Here is a 24,332-nt window from a genome sequence, read left to right on the forward strand (position 1 = left end):
AAAATGAAAAGTGGCCTTTAACAGAGAAAGAGCCCTGATACAGTCAAACACGGCGTCAATTGAAGTTTGCCATATTTCTTCCATCTAAACAGATTAAACTGCGGGGTTCATGCTGCAAAACAGGCAAAAAAAAAAGCCGACATGTTTCAAACACAAAGACGAGATGGTGGAAAGAGGCAGAAAGCTCCAGACATGGTAAAATAGGATCAAGAGAGCAGATGTGCTTTGAAGGCCTGGATTTCCAGCATGCCTTTCATAACCCACATTCTTCATCCATGTCCACTTCAGCCTTTCTTACTTTATCAGCCATAAATTTGGACAACAAACCTTGACATCTGAGGTCATTCAACAGCTTGAGAGAGCAGGCGGTGGAAATATCGGCCTTTTCCGACAGCAAAGTGCACCAAAGACGCTCTCAGTTTGTAATTACTGTATGACACATGTGTTGGATGTCTGTGTGTGTGAGAATAACTGTATTGGTTTCAGGGAAATCATATTTAATGCAAGTGCATCCCAAAGTCGAGAGTGAGCTCTAGCTAACAAACTCAAGTCATCAATTTGATTTGACATTTATGGCTATGGAGGCTAATAGGAAGCTGACATGGTGTCAGTTCTTCTATAATTTAAAATCAGAAAGAAAAAACTGTTCACTGGTTTTTATTACGTTAGCATGGGGGACAGAAATATTTTTATCTGAGCAAAAGTTGGTGAGGATAAAGTTTTTCTGTTAAAAACATGAAACCAGCTGAAAACCAGGTTACCTGATTTAACCAGGTAACACAAAGCAAAGACAGAAGGAATCTATTCGGTGGTAAACTGTTAATCAACTAATGACAAATCCTCTGATTGAAACGGGGACGTCCCACTTTCTCTGGGAATATTTTCCAATCTCTGTGACTCGTTCGACGACTGGCCCAGGAAGATGGGACTCACGTGCTGAGACAAACGAACTCTACGTGAACACGCATTCGCATGCGCCGGGGAGAATCTGAAAAGGTGTGTACTCAGACAAATCCGTCCGTCCGCTGGTGAAGAAAACAAGGGGGAATGAAAAGGAAGTGCAGCTGAGTCGTCACATTCCACATGCACACTCGAAGACCGTCCACTAACTGGACGCAACGCTGCAGAGAAAGGCTTCTCCACGAACACTCTCTCAACTTTTGTTTTGCTTCCTTTCTTTCTCTTACTCTCCAATTGATATTCATAAACTAAACCAGTGTTTGGGGTTGTTGATGAAATACACAGCTAAAAATGAATAAATAAATAAAACCAGTCCAAAGCGCCGCCGGAAGAGCGAACGCTTTCAGCTAAAATCTGACATTTTAGATTATCCCCGGAGGGTCATCCCAGCCCCAACTCCGCACTTCCTGACAAATACCCTTTCACCTTGTGGCAGCTTACAACCACATGATCAAACCCATCCCCAGTGACCCAAAGATCGCCACCTCCCTTCTGGTCCCACACAAATTAATGTGTACTTGCATGTGAATATGAATGGAGGATAAGCCTCGTCAACAATAAGCTTTGTTACTGCTGCTTTTATAATGCATGGCACATTGAAAATAAAAGAAAACCCCACATTTATCCTGTTCAAAAGAAGGCAAATGGAACTTTTTCCTCCCCATTCACTGAGTAAGTGAATTCAAATTAAAGTCCAGATTTTTCCCAAATTCTGCTAGTATAATAAAAAAAATTTAATGTACTCTATTAACATTTCTACCACAAGGAAATACATGCGACCGACTCTACAGTCACTTTATTCGGCACTTTCATCTCGCTGCTTGCAAAAGTTAGAAAATAAACAACTGAAAGAGAAAAAAAACAGACTTAAATTTGTTTTTTCCCCCCTTTCAAAAGACTTCCATCTGTTCAGATTTTCTCCACTTTGTTTTACAAAGCCTCACATTTCAGCAGACCTCTCTCGCTTTGAGTCACCGTCAGGTAATTTGTCTACTTCTGTCCTTTTTAGCCGTCTCACTTAAACTCTCTCCCACAGTTCACGCTCTTCTTCTTTTTTTTTTTTTTTTCCTTCTCGGTACACCCACACACCAGCAGCTCCCTTCCTCTCCGGTTTTCTCCCTGGTCGCTGGTGGGTCTTGAGAACGCGGCTCAACAATAGCAGAAGCCTCCATATTTGGACACGCTGATGGAGCCCAGGGACGAAGCTCTCACACGGTCCTCCTTCAAATACCCTCCCCACGTCTACATCAATCCCTCCTTTCTGCCATCATCTCAGTCCAGGGACTTCCTCACTTGCTCCCCTCCCCACATCTTCTTTGGCTTATTTCTTTCTTTTGTTTAAAAAGAAGGGATTTAATGATCCATCTCTAGGGAGCCGCGTGGATGACTGAGCATGGCTTCTTGGGGTTTTGGGGTCAAACATGAGACTTTTATGGCATCACTCTGAGGATACAGAGGTATTTATGATTAGATCGGACAGGGACGTCAACAATACGGCTTTGCAGATTCAACCTCCCCCCTTGTTGAGCAATCACCGGTCTGTGTCCTCAGTAGGTCGCACAAGTGTTTCTGTGGTGTGCAGCGAGCTGACAGGAGCAGTGACGCACACTCCGACTGCCACTGCGTCATACTCGATAAATACACAAGACACGCAGCTGTTAAAAAGGACTTTTGGAGTCGGTGTTCACGGATTCTCCGGGTTTCTCTCGGGGAGGCTGCAGCCCGTCAGTGGAAGAGTTTCTATAACCCGCTGAGTTTAGCAGTAGATAATTAGGCTCATAAGGGGTTTGAAAGACTTTTTTTTTTGTAATGGAAAACATATAATCTTATGTAAGTTTCATGTTTGCTGCTTTGGGGGAATCAGTCTGCAGTCTAGCAAGTCCACACACTCAGTGCCTAAAGTTAGGCTGTGGGAAATCCTTGGAAAAAGGTCATGACCAGAAAATATGCTCCATCTTTCAACCACTTCTCTCTCTCTCTCCCTCTCTCTCTGCTTCTTCCATTTTTCTTTTCTTCCCTCCTGGTGTAGCACAAATCCCTCTCTCCTCCACAGAGGAAAAAAGACATCGCATCCAATTCAGATAAGAAATTTGATTCAAGCAACAACGTGGCGCGGCCTGGCGGACCGCGCGTCGACTGTGAAACCGAACACAGGCCAACTTATTTTATCGATGCCGATTAAATGGCAGTGAAATCAGAATCCATTCGAACGTTATCTAACAAACCAGTCAATTATCTCTTAACATTTCAACAATACTTAATGAATTCTGTATACCTAACCAAAAACGACAACTTACTGTTTGGTAAATCGTTCTCGTCGTTTTGCAAATTTCTAACCATCTTGTATCTTTGCAGTCAGATTGTGAAATTGTAGAAAAATGTTTGTTATATTCACACCTCATTTTTTCTGGTTGCAAACTTAACTTTAACTTAACGGACCTTCTTGGGTCATACCAACACAAACCAGTGCATATTTAAAGGAAAACACAAGCTTTTCAACACTTTCTTACTGAAAAGTGTCGCAATCATTTCACCAGTTTTTGCTCCCGTTTGACCCACAGGTTTGATATGAGTCTACATGACTTGTGGCAAATAGTGAATGAGATTCCTTAACTTGACTTGCTGCCTTGACGAGGCGCAGGAAACGGTGATATTTACACGTTTCACGGTCGGTATGAGGTTGTTTCCCTGAAGCACTGGATTTGGTTTATGCCAAGCCGCTCTTCTCTTCTAAAAGTAAATCTGAAGGATTTACTTTTAGGCTCTTCTGTCCAAAGAACAACACCGCACTAGTTCTGGCCTTTGTAGGTCTGTCTAGCAAACTTCAGTAAACTTAAACTTCAGCTTGGCTTTTATGCTTTTCTAATGCTTCAGTCTTGCACACCTTGTGGAAAAGTCAAACGTGTGCAGCCTGAGTTTGATTGTAAAGTCGTTAACTTTCGTCTTATCTGCAAAAAGAACCTGCTGTCGGCTCATGGTGACACGTCAGGTGTTTAAATTAGTTCATTTTGTTAACTGTTGGTCACCTATTTGTATTTGTGAAGTCCTTGCAAACCTGGGTTATGACCTCAAACGTCTCCCACACCCTTCCCAACACAGACTAAATACCTTCGCTGTTTTATGGCTATAAAACTCAGCACAGGGAAGGGTAAGGAAGCTCTTAACAGGCTTGAGGTCACAGATTGTATCTATTATTCAGGACAACCACTTAAGCACAACGGCATTCCAGAGAAAACACGAGCCACAACACACCCGTACAAACACAGAGGTAAACGGAAATGGTGATCATTTCTTTAAACGCTGCTAAATTACAAACACACTCAAAGAAAATACCCCCCCCCCCAAAAAAAATTGGAGTTAATTGAAAGTTGATATACAAAAGTCCAAATTAATCCACCCAAGATCAAATGGAAACGACATGTTTTAACTGCACAGTGTGCGAGTCGGTTTATTAGTGACCAAACAGGAGCCATAAAAGATCAGCTGTTGTACCCAGAGAGACATTTTAGGAAAATTCAAAGTCTTCAACATGAAAGGCAACTTCTTTACATGAGGAGGTTTTTTTCTTTTTTTCAGAATATCAGCAAAGTGTAAAAGCCCAGAGCGTCCGGCAGCAGATAACAGTGACGCCTGGATCAGGCAGTCGTACTCAGCTCTCTGTGTGAAAAACTCACCTCATAATGTGATTCTGAAACTATTTAAGAAATTCAATTTTAACTTTTGGTTTCCTTTTATCTCAATGGGGGGAAAAAAAGGCTCATTTAAGGTGTTGGTGAAGCATTTGTATGTTGTGGTTTTACGTTTTGTAGAGCTGAAAGACCTGACGGCACCCCAGTTTCGGCTTCAGCCGCTAAGTCGTTATTTAAAAACTCCAGGTATTTTATTGGGTTTATAATTTGAAGAACTCTAATAGAACTGTGTGTCAGTATCCCTAAATAAACATCCCATTTTTTTACATCATTTTAGGCTGAAACAACACAACCATATGTTTTTAGTTAGGATTTATTTCCAAAAGCATTCACATAAAAATGACTTCACACAGGTTTTCACAACGCCAAAGGTAGCAATGAAGTCGGATAAGCGTTAGCGACACGCCTCGGCTGCGGGAGCCAGTTAGAAATCACGTACCAGTCCGACCCATTACGCAGAGTCACGTGGTAATCATCAAGACTATTAGATAATCGTCAAGCGCATTGCAAATACCACTAACACCTTGAATCAGAGCACCCATTATGTAACGGTTAACTAAATGATTGATGACACGTGAGGCAGGTGGATAATATGTTTGGACACGATTATGAAGCTTAACGTTTTCTAAAAATAGAACTTTTTCTGCAACACCAACAGAAAAGTGCGTGAACAGATTGTGCAAACACGAATGTTTGACTGTCCTGGACGTCCAAACACACCTCTGAAGGTCTGTTTGCGAACTCAAACCTCTGGTGCCGTTTCACATTTTATCACTTCACAGCCGTAAACTTCAACGTGTTTTAATGGGACTCGCACACGAATCGACAGTAAGCGGCGCATAAAACACACATGGTTTTTCAAAATCTTTTTTTTTTTTTTCTACAAATAATACTCTGTATATGTATTGAGCCCCACGTCGTTTTGTTTTACAAAAATATTTTTGTGGGCAACGCCCGTGTTTTTTTTTTTTCTCGTATTTGTTTTGTTGAAAGTGAAATAGTTCAGAAAGAGAAAGAAAAAAAATCACACAAAACAGAAAAAGAAGCAAACAAAGACAGAAAAAGACAAAGACGCAACAAAAAAGAAAAAAAAAGGGATGTTAGTTATGCTGGGAAATATCAAATCAAAACTCAGAGCTTTGAAAATGTGCATATAGAGACACCAGCCGTCCAATCTGATTGAGCTTCTGCTAATTTGGACATGAAAACTTTTCACATTCTTTGTGCTGATTCACTGTAAAAATCTGAAAATGAAAAAAAAAAAATACACTGCAGTTTCTTTTTGCAATCTTGCAAAGTACTGGACCTTGCCGTTGAATACATTGTATTGTTTAACGGTTCTGTTAGTTTTCTGTCCTTACGGAGGTGGGAGTAGAAATATGTGAAGGCGGTGAGGGTGTGTTGTGTGTCTGTAATCAGGCAAGGACGGGGCACGGCATGGCTTATCAACAGCCAACACACATACAAACAAACTTGACTCATGACATTCTTGAGCAACAGAAATGACAAACCTCAAGTGAAGTGTGTGGGATGTATGAAAAAAAAAAAAAGAGAGAGAAAAAAACACAGAGTTGATTAGATGTCCATGTGGGGAGACACTGGCTGAAGGTTACTACAGATCTATTCAGAGGGAGAGAGAGATCCAGATGATGACAGATGTAGTTACAAGAAATCTGTTGAGAAACTGAGAGGAACATTCGGGATAATGAAAACAGTTACTGAACGTCTATTGGGAGTCCCTGATCTGTTGCTATCGGAGGAAAACAACTGGAGCTAAACGACTGATGATAGCCCGTCGCAAACCGGTCCAACTTCATGAAGACGGAGTCCTACAGAGCTCCAGCCTGGGTCTTTTAAGGATCTGTTTAAGTGGTTCCCTTTGGCTGTACACAAGAGGAATACGTTTCAAAAACAACATGTGGGTTCATTGATTTCAATTCATCAGAAATTTCCTGGAATCAACACTGATTTAAAAAAAAAAAAAAAAAACAGGCTCAAGTGGACATATAACTTTGTCTTAAAACTTTTAATAAGGAAATCTTGAGTGTTTTTTGCTGGGCTGTGATCTATTAACCCTTCTTTTGTTGCAACGTAAGAGATGTTCACACAAGTGTTGCCGATCCAAGTGGAGTCTACAGTCTTAAAGGCACAAGTCTAAGTCGAGTTTGAAGTCTGAGGCTCCGACTTTAATCACCGTCTCCGAGTCATGACACACTACGTTACGTAATTTCTTTAAAGAATTCATTTTACGGCGCTAAGTGGACCGATCTGGAACTGGAAAACCAGAACTATGTGAAGATCAGAGGAGGAGACATTTTCACAAACTAGGGAAGCCTTTGGGATTACAGAGTTCTAGATTTGCTGCCCGAGCCCGACCTGAAATCGGGGCCGAGTTGTTATTTGCTTGATCTGCGAGTCGGGTCTGGCCGTTTAATATGCCTGCGACTCACGGTGAGGCTTTCAACCCAAAGAAGAGCGCACCGAGTCTCGGACATGGCGGTGGAAGCCTCCAGAGTCCTGATGACTGATGGTTAAAACCTGAACACAACCCAGAGGTCCCACAGGATGATGATCCCAAACTCTATGGTAAAATCACAAATATAAAACCAACAAACGTGCTCTGAAGAAAAAAAAACAAACAAAAACATTCTTTTTCCATGAAATTCCTGTATTCTTCCCTGTTTTCTTTTGTCGGGGCAAAGCGGCCGAATTGAAGAAAAGACGAACCGCCTGAAGCGATGGCAAAAAATGATTTTGGTGACAACCTAACATTAAAAAACAAAACCAACACAGGCGCAGCATTAACAGCAACAAACAGCATTGAGATGACCTCATACCGGCTGTCAGGTCACCTGCCAGAGACGGGTTTCAGTGTAAGCAGCACGTGTGTGTGCCAGAGTAATCAGGCCAAAGACTTTGATCAGACTATTTGCTTTATTTCCTTATCTTTATAATACAACAAACACTAACAAGCGCTTTGTTTGACAAGTCAATGCATCAGTGCAGGCGACACTGAGAGATGAAGGTCACTTCCTGCTTTCACCCTTCTGAGTCTTTTTTTTTTGCCTTTTTATTATTTTTGCATGTCTTTGGCTTTGCTGGTGCAAACTGCATAGTCTTTGAAACTGAACAGAGAAATGTGTGTTTCTTTGGCAGCTTTTAGAGCCACTCACTCCAACTCAAACTGGACTTTTATTGAACACATGAGCATTACATTTTTTTCTCATCCCTTCAAAATGTTTTGTTTATTTTGCTTTACCCTTAGTGAAGATATATATTTTTCCATCTACTGTAAATTTACCAATTTGCATACAAGGGATGTAAATTGGTACTTTGTACAAAAAATAAACCTTTATCCAAGTCAGTTTGCTGCTTTGTGAATAATATCCTTTCTGACAAAGTTCCTATTTGCATTTACATGATGGGGAAAAATATAAAATGCTTGTTTTTTTCTAATAAAAAGACAAAGAGAGACGTTTATGACACTGGAATTAAAGGGGCTAAAAAGTTTCAGAAATTTTGTAAATATTTATTATACATGACTAGGCCTGTCACAATAAGCAATAAATCAATTAGTCGCACGATAAATTAAATAAAACAAACTCAATGATTTCCATTGATTGAGTTTGACTGGATGAAAAACGTCTCCAGTCTTATGCTTTGGTCTGAACTAAGGAGAATTTAGTTTACAGAGACTTCATAATTTACTAGCTGCTTCTGCTGTTTGTTTATTTGTTCTGGATATTTCAAATATCTTCCAGTTCCAGTTTTAAATGTTGATTAGAATTGAAAGTTTGTCGATCGTTGAGAATGTGTTCTTGCATTATTATGCCATAATATTACTTGAAAATGGTCTCAAAACAATGATATTATCGTTTATCGCAATAACTTGTGTGACAATTTATCGCACAGCAAAATTTGCCATTGTGACAGGCCTAAACAAGAACGGAAGTTAACAACGGCACTCTTAAAGTGAATATTTTTATTGCTATATTTTTTGAGACGATAAACATGCAAAGATTTTAATTATAAAACAACTTTACACAAAAAAATAACATTCAGTAGAATCAATGTTTCTGCTAATTGTTTAACCGACCCAACCTCAAGTAACGTTCATCTGAAAATATTTAATTTGTGTATATTTTGGGGATTGTAGGGGTAAATTTTTGGTTGTTCGCTTGCCAAAAAAAAAAAAAAGGAACAAAAAAAAACTTCTACTGTAAAACAGGGATTTAAAAGGTCAAAATGTTGAAATGTCATTACTATTGTTGGGAATAGTAAGCCCTGAAGTTTTTGATTTTTTTTTTAAACCGAAAAGTTAGAAACATGTTGACTGGTAGAATCGCTATATTAAACCTAAAGAAGCCTTTTTAGCGCTAAACGGTCACATGTGAAGAGACGCCCAGTGGCTCACCACCAACTGATTGCATGAAAACTAAAATTCAAAGAAGATAAATATAAAATAATTCATCAACTACAACATTGCTTTTTCAACAAGAAGCTCAAGGAATTAAACAAAATACGTTTTGTGAATTTAGTTTTGATTTTCATTTCAGTCTTAATATTTAAGCCGTCCACTATCAAACAGCAAAGTATTTACCGAGCTCAGTCTCCAGACAAGGATCTGCTTGTCTTTACCTTAAAACAGTCACTAAAGCCAAATACGGAGTCAAGAATAGCAAAGCCATGACACACCAGCTCCAGTCAGTTTGTAGTCCGGGATCTCTCATCTGCAGCTGCATATTTGGGTGGCATGTTTGATTTAGCACAGACTAGCTGGCCTGAGGAAACGGGATCGCGCTGTGTCTTACTGTAACAGTGGCACGGATTATTTGTGCACACATGGCTGCATGCACACACACAACAACAGAGAAAGACTCGTGCGTGTGTGGGGGCGCGCACACACACACACACACATGGAAGTGGTACTTTTAGATGACACAAATGTAAACTGAAAAGGAGCCTGCGCTATGCCATGAAAGTCTGAGAAGTGTTCAGGGTTCACCTTAAGTCAAGGCAGTACGCAGCAGAGTGAGTGTTTGTGAAACATCGAGGAGCAAAAGGTGAGGAAAACTTTTACAGACAGACGTGTGACCTGAAAACAACTGGAAAGCAACTCAAATGTTTTCCTTTTTAACGCTAATACGCTCCAGGAAAGTTTAAAAAGCATCAGCTTAGAAAATGATGATACGCTATAACGGCTAACTCATAAAAGATGCAGAACAGAAAAACGGCCTCAGCAAAAGAGACATAAGATCAGACTACAGCTGAAACGATACATCAGATTAATCGTGATGAATCGATTACAGAAATAATCGTCGACTAATTTAGTAACCATTGACTCATTTAATCTTGTAGTATAATGTATTTCTAATGTCGCATAAAAAAACTGAAGTAGCTCAGTCAGAAATCTGAAGAATGTGCCAATTTTTATATCAAATTAATCGTCAAAACAAGAATAATCGGTTTCTAAAATAATCGTTAGTTGCAGCCATATATCGGACATGGTGAGTCAAACACAAAGTCTTGGATAAATCTCTTGCAAAACAATTAATGACGAATAATTAATTAATAATCGATACACTGTATTTCCAAAACAACGGATGAGCATTTATTTGGATGCTCAGCTGTTGAAATAATTCATCTGAAGCTCCCTACTATCCTCCAACAGTTCTGAGAAAATGGACTCGTTCTCAGGAGGTCTTTTACTTAAAGCATGTCACCCTAACTAGGGGAGCAGCTGTGCATCAACTCCAATCATTTAATGTCTTCACAACTTCATACTTCAGTCACTTGTGGTGTTGTAACAAAGTGGAAGTGATTTGAAACAACTGCAACTAAGCCTCAAAGTGATCAGCTGATGATGAGAAGCATAATATGCACAAGGCAGCTACTTTCTGAAATCTGGAGATGCAGACCTCAAAACTTCATGTGGTCTTCAGATTAGTCCAAGACCAGTGTGGAGTGGGCTTCGTAGAGTGGGTTTCCACAGCCGAACGAACAGCTGCATTCAGGCCTTAAATCATCTGGTGCAGCACACGGTGTTGAAAGCAGTGGTGTAAAGCACACAGTAACCAGAATAGAGCAATGAAGACATGATAAATCATGCCTCGCTGCTTGATAATCCAATGGTTCAATCTGGGTTTGGCAGCTGCCATGAGAGCAGCTTTTCACTGACGGCATTTTCCTTTCATTCATATTTGTTGGAAGGTTGATGAGTGAGTGGTGTGACAACGCAGGACAAAGCAGAATTTACTGTGATAAAATGAGTTAAAAACAGTGGAAATGCACTGAGATATTGGCTGGTGACCGTAATCGGATGATTTTAATTTAAAAATCATCTGATGCCTTGAAATTGGGTCTCTGTCTCTTTAAGAAGCCCCTGTCCTTTCTGACACTCTGCCTTCAGTATGTCATCCCAACAATGCTTCTCCATTGCCATTTACAACTGTTCTCAGAAGCGTTGCAGTTTGTGCAACAAGCTCGGCAGATGCGCTGTTCCACCTGGTGTTTGCTAATTGCTGCTGCTGCTAGTCTGGAGGAGCTGAGTGGGGAAGGGGTGGCAGAGGGGTGCTCTGTCAAGCTCTGCTGGAGACTTATCCTCCAAGGCTGAGGTTTTGGTAAACACCTTTCAGGAGCAAACGTTAAGAATGGCCGCAGAAGGAGATTCAAGGATTTCTCAAACACGCATGAACGAGTCACAGCAACACACCGGGTATAGTTTTAATGATGAGGGAATTACATTATATCAAGATAGAAAGCTATTAAAAAGTTCATTTCTCATAATACCCCCAGTTAATCAGTGACCTCCTTGTAGGAAACCGATCGATGATCGGTTTCCTACACTTGGAAGCACTTGGAAGCAAGTGCTTCCAAGTGCAGATGCATTAGCTGCACCACTCTTAAGCCCTTTCTCATCATGCCTGGCTTTAACCAGTTCTTCTCCAGTCAGCCCCGGCTAGATTCGTCTCCATTTGCAGATCCTGAAAGTTCGTCCCTGTTTTTTGGAACCACCTCAAGGGTGATGCGCGCTGGTCCAAGCTGGATATTGTGCACAAGCTCTTTGACTGGCAGCAGACTGCATTCATTGATTGGCCCCATCTCAACCAGTCCACAATGAGAACATAGTAAAGATGCAAGAGCTGTAAGTTGATAATTTCATGATCAAACCTTGATGATGACCAGACCTTTTTCTCAGTTCTGGAGCAAGAGCGCAAACCTTCAACTGGACATTGGAACCCACCACAAAAATATGCATTGAGAAATGTCGGGAAGATAGCCACCCAATGGTACACGTTCAAAATGACATGACTGGAGTATTGACCACAGCTCCTGTGCACTCATGGCCGGTCCACCATCCCCGCCAAGTTCCTGTTCATATTCACGCCCCCTTAGTGAGGAACACACTGTCAATGCAGACACACTCACCTTGACTAGAACCAAGTGAAACACTAGCCGGCTAGACTGAGTCTTGACAATGGAGAAGGGGATTTACACAGCATTCTTTTCTCATTCTGAGAAGTTTTTCACTTTTCGTACCAGTTAGCTTCCTAACAATGACCAAACTTTTGTACATAATAATGATTTAGAATAGGGGTCTCAAACTTAAGTACCGAGGGGCTGGTGTGTTTTAGATGCATTTCTTCTGCCTTATTACACTTGAATCAAATAATTTGGTGGTTAGAAGAACTCCCAGAAACGTGACTGAATGCCATTTGGTTGAGGTGCATTGCAGCAGGGATGGATCTAAACATTACAGGACACCAGCTCATGAAGACAAGAGTCTGAGACCCAATGCTAACAAAAGCAAACTCCTGCCAAACAAGATGAAAACATTTAAGTTCTGTTAAAGTAAATACATGTTTTAATCAATGCAGTCTTAAACAATTAGGCAACTCTGCAGTCTAAGAAGTTTTTTTGCGATATGCATGTTGCGCATTGTCCAAAACAGTCCCTCAGTGGATTGGTTGTTGATCCTTGGAAGTACATGGGGAACTGAGCGACTAATAAAACAGGACTCAAAGCCTGAGATTGGATTCGTTCAATTCGTTCAGGGAGATCTGGAGCAAAGCTTTGACTAAAGACAGACGGACAAACAGCATAAAAACAGTGTTACACAACAGGCCGCGGATACAGACATGGGTGACAGGTGGGAGACTGAGGCAACGAGAGAGACAGCAACAGTGAAGAAAAGCAAAGGCAAGGATGTGAAAATTCAAAGTGTTGCAGGCACAAACACGGGAGACAGACAATTTGTCACTAATCCCGCTAGATCATGTGGTGTTATGACTAAAACACTGACTTTAGATTAAGAATAAAACTCCAGTCGGAAGTTGACGTCCACTCACAATGGAAATGAATCTCATTAATTTCGGGAATGTCATTGTTTCATTTGGGCTATTCTTAGTTTGGGCTGCAATGATTATACTGAATATGAAGATTTGAAATTATTATTGCACCTCGTCTTTCAATCTAACTGGCACAGTTAATTGGGTTAATTGTGATTAATTGACCATTAAAATAATCACCAACTAACTTGGTAATCAGCTAATTATTAATTGGAGTATACAGACTCTGTATAAGGCTATTTGCCGAAAGAACACAACCCTCAGAGCAGTAAATAAGTAAAAAAAACTCTACAAAAAATACACACAACTTGCCAGTGGTGCAAAAAGTGGGTATGCAGGGTATGAAACGCATGGGGTCGCAGCACCAGAGGGGGCACCAAAACCCCATCTGGAGGGGGCGGCGCGCCGATGATGTTTTCCCATACACTTCAGCGCGCCTTACGCTCCTTCACCTCGCGCACATAACGAGGTAAATGTAGCGAGTTTTACCCTTCACGTATCGTCGGGGGGGAGGAGCGAGTGAGCGTCGCTCCTTCACCCTGACGTTCCTTACCTCGGGCGGGGGGGAGGGGGATCTATGTTTTCGCATCCACCTGAATAATGTGTAGTTGCGCAACTGCAACTTGCATTTAAATGTATGGATACACTCCCACTAACGTGGCTTTTTTAACAGCACTGGAGCCGCCATCAGCCTTAGTGTAAGCTTTTCAAAGCTATTTTGTTGTGTGCTTGGGATCGTTTTCTTTCTGGAAGACTCAAATGTTGCCATGTTTTGACCATCTGGCCCAAACAGTCTGCCTCAGCTGGAAGAAATGTCCTGTGAATGTTCAGGAACAAACCAGGAACCAGCATGGAGTGGAAACTACGACAGCAACATCAGTGTCACTGTTCACTGTGAAAACAGCTTCACATGGTCATGAGCTGAGCGGGGGGCTCCCTGCTCGATGGAAACATGTAGCTCCCCCAGGTGGACAATATAAATGTCTTGGAGAAAAAGTGTCGCCTTCAACGGAACCAAACATTAGCTGGCAAGAGTTGGGACAGAGATTGAGCTTCTGACAACCAGCATGTTTAAAGGCATCGATGTGAGGCTTTCAAACTCGAGAGAACACTTCCTGTTGTGAGACACGGTGGTGGTACCATCATGCTGAGGGTCTGGCATGCTGCCAATGGCCCTGATACACCAAGCAGCTCCACCTTAATTGAACAGCTGGATGGTTTCAGGATGGGTAAGTCATTTTTCCAACAGGAAAGTGGAATGGATAAAACAGGTCACCATTAGGCTTCCGGGTCGGCCCTGACCTCAACCCGACCTTTTGAAACAACGATAGAAAGCAGAGGCCTTGACAGGAAACCGACCTACAAATCAACACAATCCTTTCTAACTTGAGAGCAAAACTGATGCCTCAAAAAATTATTCAAATTATATGTGGCATTATTAGTCCACAGCAGAAAAATAAATGGTACAAATAACTTGGGGTTGAAACGACTAATCAGATGAATCATTTACTGCGATAATAATCGATTAAGTTAGTGATCGATTAATCATTAACTGGCTTATGCTGACTCAAAAAAAAAAGCCATTTGGTGGAAAAATACAACACACTCAGCAATTAAGGTAAAACTGTACAAAGAAAATAAGATACAATATGTTTCAGCCAAAACTACTGGAGTAGTAAAGCTTCACCAGGTTCAGATTTACTAAAGCAATGCTACGGTATTGCATTTTAAGCTATAAAATGTTTATTTTATGTAAAACAAAAGAAAAAAAAGTAATGAATTATTTGTTTATTTGTATCATTTAACGCATTTCTAATATTGCAAAAAAAAAAAGGCTTAAGTGGTTAAATTAAAGAATCGTCAGAATAATCAATAGATTAATCGATTACTAAAATAAGCATCAGTTTAAGACCTAAAATAAATTACCAAAAAACGTACAAAAGAAATAATTCGCACAATGAACTGAACTTTTGAACAGTGTACTGTATAGTCAGAACTGTGGGACAGCGATGACTGCGGTTAGTTACGAACACAGTCCTGTTCTCTCACGTTCACCATTCCTGCTGAATACGTTCTTCAGTCTAACAGAAAACACTTCCACCATCCTCACATTTGCTAACATTAGTATGTTAACATATATATATTTTAAAGCTACGTTAATTTTTTAAAGCGGTTGCAGCTCCTCAAATCAGAATCAGCGTTCCAGCCTCACTTCTCTCTCTCTCTCCCTCTCTGAACAGCAAACTGCTGCTCTGTGTTTCGGCGGAGTAACTAGATGCCATTCAATCTCCGCTTTTCTCTCCTACAACAAAAGCTGCTTGTCAATATCCCTCTCTTGTACTGTTTGCCAGCCTGGAAATAGAGAGTGATGGCACCATTTAGAGCCAAGAGTGAATACACTCTGACATAAGGCCCGACAATAGAGCAGACAGTTTCTTTTCACCAGTGACCTAAGATTAGACATCCCACCAGGAATTCCCTGCTGGAGAGATTAGTTTCTGTGATACAGGCTCGCTCCGAGTTTGTTTGTGTGCGTGTGTGTGTGTATGTGTGTTTGTTTTTTGTGGCGTGTCTACACGAAACACTGGTGAAAATCTATGTTTTATACTTCACAACATGTTACTATAGATCATTTAACCCTAACCCTAACTCGATCTGGGACTTTAGTCTAAAAACACCGTTTGATAAGGACTCCAACCTCTAAGACTTTAGTTGAAACGCCGTTTAACTGGGACAATCTGTACTTATCTTGTTCAGTTTGATAGATCCGTTTATTTTGTTACAAGAAAATACATGTGCTTGCTGTAAATGCACTAACATAATTTCACTATTTAATTCATCGGCTTGAAATCAGGGAATGCACAACATCAGTTCATTTTATAAGTCAGCCTAATCAATCAAAGTCACATTGAAGTAATGCTAATCGGTGTGAGGCGATTAACCAATCGGATTCCAGTGCGACTCATCAACAGCTTATTTTATTTTATGGTGGACAGCTATGAAGGAATTATTAAATAAACACTAAAATAATCACCAAATATAATATTTACAGACATTACTTCTTTTGGTATTTACAGGTGAGGAACTACATTTTGAAGAATGCAACAACCAAAATGTCTCTGATTGTGAAAATCAGTTATTTAAGCTAAAATTATAAGCTCTATTAAGACCTCTTGTAGCTTTAAAAAAAAAAACAAGATCCTTTTCCATTAGCACTGAGTGTAATCCAATGTATATGTTACTGGGAGTTACTGGGATTCTTAAGAAGAGCTGTGGAGAAACACCTGTACAGGACGCTGACATTCTGTGCCAGGAAATGTTTGAGCTAGATAACAGATAAGGCTCCATCCACACAATAGCAACAAACTGTCCTTGAACATGTGTTGCTGGACTTTCTAACTAGTAAATTACACAATAGAGAAAATGTGTTTCATAATATTTTGCACTCCTTTATACTGTATACTGGTCTGGATATTTCTGCTATTTTTTTCCATAGCCTTACATAATATATTGCAATAATGTGTCTTCATTTCTTTACTTTTTTGTGTGTGTCTGAGCCGGGGTAATGTTAATGTTGATGTTACTGTACGGTTGCTTGTTTGTCTGTGTTAAAGTACAGAAATAACCAATAAACATATGTTGGAAAAAAATAACATAACGACATGTGATTTTTACAGTATAACGACATTGAGGCGTCGTAGCATTGAGGTAGCGCTGGTGAAAGCTACATAGATAATGGACTTGTCCCACTCAGAGCTGAAGCACAGTATTTCCTGAGAAAGGCTCCAATATGCTGTCGGGTTCAAACGAACATCACTCGCCCCAAACAGATTTATTTGTTCACGTGAATCATAAATCCTCACAGCACTGCGGGATTTTCCGTGAAGTACCACAGGGTTCAGTCAGTTCTCTTTGCTTTGCGTTTGATTCCGATTGGTAAAAACCATCAGACAGCACGGGATGCAATTCCACTGTTTCGCTGATAAAACTCACCTATATTCAGAAATCCCACAGAATCCGATCTGGTAAGTAGACTACAGGTATGTCTGGAAGACATAAAAAAAACCTAGATGTCTGAACACTTTCTGCTTTTAAATACAGACAAGACAGAAGTTGTCGTCTTTGGAGTCAAACCTTCGAGAAGCAGACTGGTTCACCGCACTGCGTACCGTTAAGCTGGCATCTGGTAACAAATGGAGAACCTTGGTGTCATCCTTGACCACGATTTACTTAAATTCCATATAAACCAGTTTCCTAGGACCTTCCTCTTTCACCATTACAAAATTGTGAAAGTTAGAAATATCCTGTCCTGCAGCAAAACTAGTCAACACATCTGTTACTTTAACCTGAACTATTGTAGAAGAGTGTACTTAAAAACTCGGATGGAAATTAAAAACAGAGATCATTGCCGTTCTTCACTGGCTCCCTGTTGAATCCACAATACGCCTGGTCACATATAAGTCCCTTAATAATTAAGATTTGATTGTTCCATGTGTTCCTCTAACAGAGCGCCTCGCTCTCAGACTGCAGGACTGGTTCCTAGAGTGGGAGGCTGATCCTTTACTTATCAGGCTCCTCTTCTGTAGAACCAGGGCCCAGTTTTAGACACCCTGTCTACTTTTCAAGACCAAACGTAAAACTGTCGTTTTACATAAAGCTCAAAGTTGGAGCGATTAGCTCGGGGCTAATCTGTGTTTCTCTCCTAGAGGAGGCGTCTAAATGACCTTCTGCTGCCAGTGACTTCCCTTTTTCTTTGACATAGAAAGTACTCCTGGATCAGCGCTTCTCTGCGTGTGAACGTTTCGCCTTCTGGAACCGACCCAGTTGCCTGCATCAGATGGCCGCTCACGCCGAGCCAGGTTCTGTTGGAGGCGTCTTCCTGTTAAAGGGGATTTCTCCCCCCCACTGTTTCTACATGCATGCTCAGTATGAGGGACCTCTGCCAAGATAAAGACTCAATGCGTCTGACTGTTGCTCCAACTGAGGAGGATCGATCGCCGTTATAGTGACTCGATACAATCTGATGGGTTTCCATACTCTTTGACCAATCTGAGTGATAAAATGAACTTTTCTGCATTACTTAGTAGCTGAAATTGAGTCCGAATACGCATGTAATTGACTCTAGATCCATCAGAATGACTGAACTGACGACATGTATGTAGAAATTGGATGTTTTCCTAAAGTAAGGTAAGGGTTAGGGTTTTATTTATATTGCACATTTTCAGCAACAAGGCAGTTCAAAGTGCTCTACATGAATTAGGAACAAAATCACAAAAGAAAAACAAAAAGCACTCCACAATTTATAAATCTGGATAAACTAACAGGAAAGAAAAGTAAGAGTATAAATCTATATATTGGTTCCCCATGTTTAATAAGAATACGGCGTCTGTAAGTTATAAACTAGCTGGAGTTTCTCTGGATTCTTGTTCTGAGTTTCTATGTTTGCTCTAGTAGTTTCAATGTGTTGAGAGATGACATTTGTTGTGAATGAGAGCTATGCAAATAAATTGAACTGAATTAATTACTTAATAATTCAATAAACTGTATACAACTTTAATAACTGAAAACATTCATCTACTGTATTTGCAGTTTTAATGTAATTGCAATGCTTTAAACCTCTTAACTATCATGAGGACAAAATGTTTTTGGGGTGACAGTTAAGAGGTTAATTAATTATTTCATGTATTTACTTGTTAATTACATTTTGCTATACAATGTAAACAACCTGCTGCATTTGTTTTGTTTTATTCAATTTTCATGTGATTTTCAGTTAAATAAAAACTCAAAATAGAAATCTAGATGACATACAAGTGTCTAGATTTCTATTTTGAAATCAGCCTTCCACTAAAGTTCGCGGACGCAGCGCGACGAGCACTCGCGCAATCTACTGAAGCCCACCGCTATGGCCCATCTAAGAACAGTAAATCCAGCCGGCCCTCACCTTATCAACGGCAAAATCTCAGCTCACGCCGCCCAGCAGCGGCGTCAGAAACACAAACACAACCAGAGCGCGAGCCAAAAAGAGAGCTAAAACAAAATCCACGAGAGGGCCACAACCTTGTCTGCATCTAAACAAGCTTATCAAACACACCAGCTTTCTGACAGTCGCACATTTAAGCCCTCTCTCCAAATGTAATTTTATCTGGTGATCCTTGAGCTGTCGGCATCCATTTATGTTGTTGTTATGCAAGTTGCAAACAGTCGTCTGCAGCGAGGGTTTCAAAATCCATTTGTTACATCTGAAGATTAACGGTCCTAATCTCGGTGGCACAAGCATGCATGATTCAAAATACACCTGCAGAGCCGTGCCCCAGAATGTCAAGACCACACAGATCCCTCTGCAAAACCTCCGTTTGGTGTAATTAGGATTTTAAACGAAGAGGGTGATCCACGTTCCCTAAATACATCTGTTGAAAGTTCCTAATATAGACCATGTGATTTATTTTCAGATACTAGGAAATGTGGAGTGACACCCAGAACGTTTAAAAATAAAACCTGCCTACACTTCAGGTGCTCCAATCTGAGAGTTATATTCTGATCTCTGCTTAATTTTGACTGGATTAGGGGGTCGGATAACATCGTTCTGCTCTGTCTGATCATGCACTGACCCCGGCCAGGCCTGATCAGTGCACACACTCGGCGTACTGCCAGGCTATATACCCTCTTGAAGAGTAGTATTCTTGAACGGTGATGATTTTTCAAGCCTCTACTGCAGTTAAAGTGCTTTTTTATGTGATAACATTGCGACGCAAAAACAACTCTGAAGATGATCTTATGGCAGCTGTCTCAGCTGGCTTGGCATTTTAAGTGAATTCATTCTCCAACCTGGTGAGGAAATCAGAGGTAAGCAGCCACTTACCTTTCAGTTTCTCGATTGCACTCTGCCCTGCTCTCTCGGCCACCTGCCCGTCCTCCCTCTGGTAGCGGTCGTCCAGGAACTGGGCAGTAGCTTCGGACAGATGAACCTTCCCCGCCATGCCCAGCTGCTCCATCAAGTTCGCCAGATTGACGTCGTTCGACCACACGTCAAACTTGAACCTCTTCATTCCCAGGATCCCACACAGCACGGTGCCCGTGTGGACGCCGACCCGCATGTTGACCGTCTCGCACGTCTCCTGGCAGAACTGCTCGATGGCCTGGATCATGCCGAGTCCCATCTCGACGCAGCAGTACGCGTGGTCTGGTCTGGGATCGGGGCACCCTGCCACGCAGTAGTAGCAGTCTCCCAGCGTGCTGATCTTTTCGCAGCAGGTCAATTCGCAGAGTCTGTCAAAACGTCCAAACAGGTCGTTGAGGAGACCCACCAGGGCCGGCGCCTTCTTGTTGGCGGACATTTTTGTGAAGCCCACAATGTCGGCGAAGAGGATGCTGACAGGCTCCATGCGTGTCATGTTAAAGGGTCTGAATATTATCTGTCCTCGGGGTATTGAGGTCTTTTTACGTCTGTGATTGCTATGAGGGTTATTCTTAGAACTTATAACACTTTGGCTTTGTAGAGCTCCTCCGCTCCCGCCGCTGCCCACTGCCACAGCCGAGGCAGAGCAGGCGCCGGAGGAATATCTCTTGCCCGAATTCTCACCGCCGCCCTCATCATCGCCCTGCTTCCTCAGCTCGTCTGCAACTCGTCTCGGCATGACCGAGTGGATCATCCTTTCCTTCAAGGCCTTCTCCACCTCCAAGTCTTTGCCGTGCATTATGGCTTGGCCCACTTTAAGAAAGGTGTTGCGGGATCGCACCTCGGACATGATAAAAAGATGAATGCCAATGACGTGCGCGCACAGGTGGAGTAGACCCTTGCCCGGTCCAAGCCAGAGGAGCGTGTTTTGCAAACTTGACACCTGTCCAGTAGCTTCATAATTCCTCTGAAGCAGGGGCAGCCATCCTAAAGCCTCGAATAAGACAGAATACAGGAGGCTCAGCATCACTGAGGCATACAGACGGACATGGAGGACGCTGTATACCAATAGCAGGACCTCGATGCAGAGGGAAAAGGTGCCAACGGGGGAGATGCAGGACATCTGAGGTGGAATCTCTTTGTTCAGAGAGGTGTACGATGCGTTCACTTCGGCAGCCCAGTCATAGGTAGCAGTTTGCATCTGTGGAGCCAAAGTGATGGCAAACGTAAGGACTATTAGCAGCAGGGAGGTCTGGTTGTACAGCCACATGTACGGCTTGGTGAAGGTGAATAAAAACAGAAGCACCAGCAAGGCCAGAAAGGAGGCAGTGGGGGCGAGGAAGGTCACGGGACGACAGCGGTCACTGTTCACCCCAAAGTACACCCCCCAGAGTAGGGAAGCCACTGCCAGGTAGAAGAGGACATAGCGGAAGCGCCTCTGCTTCTGTGGAAAGCACCTTTCCTGGCAGGCATCCTCCAGGACGGAGGAGTCAAACTTGGGGTCCCAGCACTGGGCGGCGGAGCGTTCAAACAGCGGAGGGGCCTTCTTCTGCACATGGGAAGTGTAAGTTATGACGGGTCTGGAGTCTGCTGAGCTGCAGCTGGAGGAGATACTGTACTTGTGGAGGGCAGGTTTCACTTTACTGGCACCCCCCCCTCCTCCCACTCCTCCTTCACTCTTTGCAACCCGAAGTGGCTCATGAGGCTGTTGCTGCTGCATCCGGGTGGAATTATTGGCAATCCGCACCGTGATGGCGCCATCACCCCTGGCTGAGTCGCAGCTCACCTCGGTGCCGTGCATAAGAAGCTGCCTGTGATGTTGCAGAGTGGCCATGTTGACTAGTGCTGACGAGCGGAGGCGATGGGAGATGGGAGTGGGGTAAGCGGGGAAGGGGGGTGGGAGGGGGGAGGCGGTCACTGAGGTGTTGAATCAATCAGTAATTTACTCTGGTGCCGCCGAGTCAAATCAGGGAAGGTGAAGGAGGACAGACACTGACATGGGAGGCAGAACAAGAAAAAAAAAAAAAGAAAAAAAGGTTTTTGTCGGAAAATTTACACTGAAGGGAGGAGTGGGAGGGGGGGAAGGGGGGACAGACGAGTCGGCTACGCGCAGTCACTCACATTAAGACGCTCACAGAACACCATTATCCGAGCCGTAGCTTTGCCTTTGCGTCAGTACTCGCGTTGCACGCATCCCTCTCCACAGAGGTTGTCCGGTGTGCTCTCCAGCTGCGGTGCAAACAATCTCATCATCACGTCTCCTGCCTCCTGGACTCGGCATCCTTCTCGGCAAGCTGGTAGCGGTGCAACAGATTTCTCTTCTTCAAATGTGCACGACGGTCGATTATCAGCCACTGAATGAGCGCAATTGGAAAGTTTCTCCCATCGTTGCTTAATTGGGTTGTTTGAATGAGGAACAATAATAATGATGATGATGATGATGATAATAGTAGCCGTCAACAGTTGGTTACAAAGGCTGTACTGTCCTGCATAACTCCTCTATTTATGCTCCTTTTCCACGAATAAAATACTACATGTACGAGCAGCAACCGGTGCTACGAAGAAAAAAAATATATAAAATTGCACTTATTAGAAATAATACAGATGCAAAATAATAATAATAATAATAATAATAATAATAATAATTAATAGCTTATCAAAAGAGAACGGCGACCTTAAACGGATGCAAAGTCTTAAAGTAGTTAATTAAAAAGTGTGCGAGCTGTAATTACCTCCCACTGCATCCACTCTAATGCACGGCTCAGTGCGCGAAGGCTTTCCATTTCTCATTCCCAAGATTCCCCTGCCATCTTTATTGCAGCAGCCCCTCTCCATTTTATATTATTATTCTTTATTTTTTTGCAACAAAACGCGAGTGTTTTCTTTTCTTTTTTTTCTTTTTTTTTTTTTGGGACACCCGACTCACAGAGGAGGCCCCTGACAGCCAGGCCTATTCCCACGGATGCAGCCCCGTCCTTTCCTGAACTCTCAGCTCCGGATCTCCTCTGTTTATTCCCTCCCCCTCTCCCTCTCTCTCTCTCTCTTTCTCTCTCCGCTTTTCCCAAAGAGAGGGTCTCAGGGTCTGCCTCCCCTCCTCCTCCCCCCTTTTCAAAGAGTCATGATTCGCACTAGTAAAAGAAAGAAAGAAAGAAAAAAAACTCTCCATGCACTGCCCCGGATCTTTTTCTTTTTTTTTCTTTTAGCCTGTGTTTTGCCTCTGCTGGGAGTGTCTGCAACTTGTTGCGCGCAGTTGGCAAAACATACATGCAGCTACGGGGAAAGGCTTCGCTTCGGACCAAGCTGGGCTATAAATAGTGATGATCAAAACTCTTGCAAATAACACCACCCCGCTGCATGTAAAAAGGAAATACTATTTTTTTTTTCTTTTTTTCTTGAACTTCTTCCCAGAAGCACGAGGGTTGCTTAGGCTAAAAATGTTATGGTAAAGCCTCCACCCCCCATCTCAAAAGCCTCCCAACTGCCAAACTTTTCTTTCTCTTTCTCTCTCCTTCTCTCTCTCTCTCTCTCTCTCTTCCAGGCCGTATTTCCTGCGTTTGGAGCGGAGACCCAGTTAGAAGTCTCTGCTTATTTGGAGATGAGGCTGGATTTCCTCCTCTCGCATTCCCTTGGTGCAAAGACGGGAGAAAATCCACAGAGCGGCTCTGGCTCTTGGTGATCCTCGTTTGGATTATCCAGAAAGAAAGAAAGAAAGAAAGAAAGAAAGGGGGTTAAAAAACACACTCTCCTTATCTCCAGATCGCAAGCAATTCCTCAGGTCTGGGTAGCGCTAGTTTTCGCTGGCATGCATGTGTCCAACAAACACAACGCTGTGCGCTCCGGCGGTGGTGCGTCCTCTTCCGTCCGTTCTGTGGCTGGTTGCCACCCTTTCTCTCTCTCTCCCCCCCACCTCCACACCTCAGCCCCTCCCTGCCTTAGCTCTCGGACGTAGTTAGAGTCTGGATAAAAACAAAAAAGACAGACGGCTGTCTGCTTCTCCGTCTCGTCCGGGCGACAGAAAGCTCCTCACTCTTGTAACTGCCACCATCTTCACTGCAAGTGGGTCGGAAATCCTTCCCCAGCTGTTGTGGCGGTGCTGGTTGGCCAGACCAGGCAGTCTGCGAAGTTAACTGCGATCCTCAAGAACACTACTTCCGGTTTTGGGTCTATATATTAAAAAATAAATAAAAAAAATTTGAATTAGTACATTTAGAGAAATGTACCGGCGATATTCTACAGGTTCATCACGATCGAAATTTATTTTAGTAGTCCAGTCATGGCGTTCTGTTCTTGAAAACGTCAATATTCAGTTTCTCAGAAAATTTGATGATTACATCACACCAATGAAAAAGTACCTTTAGGAGGGAAAAGTTATTTTGTGAGCATGACCAAGACAATCATAAGGAAGACTCACAATTAAAAATATAGCATAGCTCAGATTTT

The 24,332-nt window shown here is 42.3% G+C and overlaps 1 protein-coding gene across 2 annotated transcripts in view; it reads right to left on the reverse strand.

Annotated features, from left to right (window-relative positions):
- adcy9a (adenylate cyclase 9a) overlaps positions 1-23,437 on the reverse strand; it is a 46,825-nt gene extending 23,388 nt beyond the window's left edge. Inside the window, exons 1-2 of one of the 2 annotated variants that reach the window (XM_081605294.1) lie at positions 22,625-23,437; positions 19,857-22,447 (exon numbers count right to left, since the gene is read on the reverse strand). In XM_081605294.1, the coding sequence (XP_081461420.1) occupies positions 19,857-21,726 (1,870 nt within the window). In that variant the 5' untranslated portion in view covers positions 21,727-22,447; positions 22,625-23,437. Of the gene's footprint in view, positions 1-19,856 lie in introns of both variants that reach the window. The other variant, XM_017305613.2, reaches the window with a different exon arrangement.
- Positions 23,438-24,332: the final 895 nt, after the last annotated feature.

This window comes from Poecilia reticulata, chromosome 1, assembly GCF_904066995.2.
Source record: "Poecilia reticulata chromosome 1, P_reticulata-male-v2, whole genome shotgun sequence".
Taxonomy (NCBI): domain Eukaryota; kingdom Metazoa; phylum Chordata; class Actinopteri; order Cyprinodontiformes; family Poeciliidae; genus Poecilia; species Poecilia reticulata.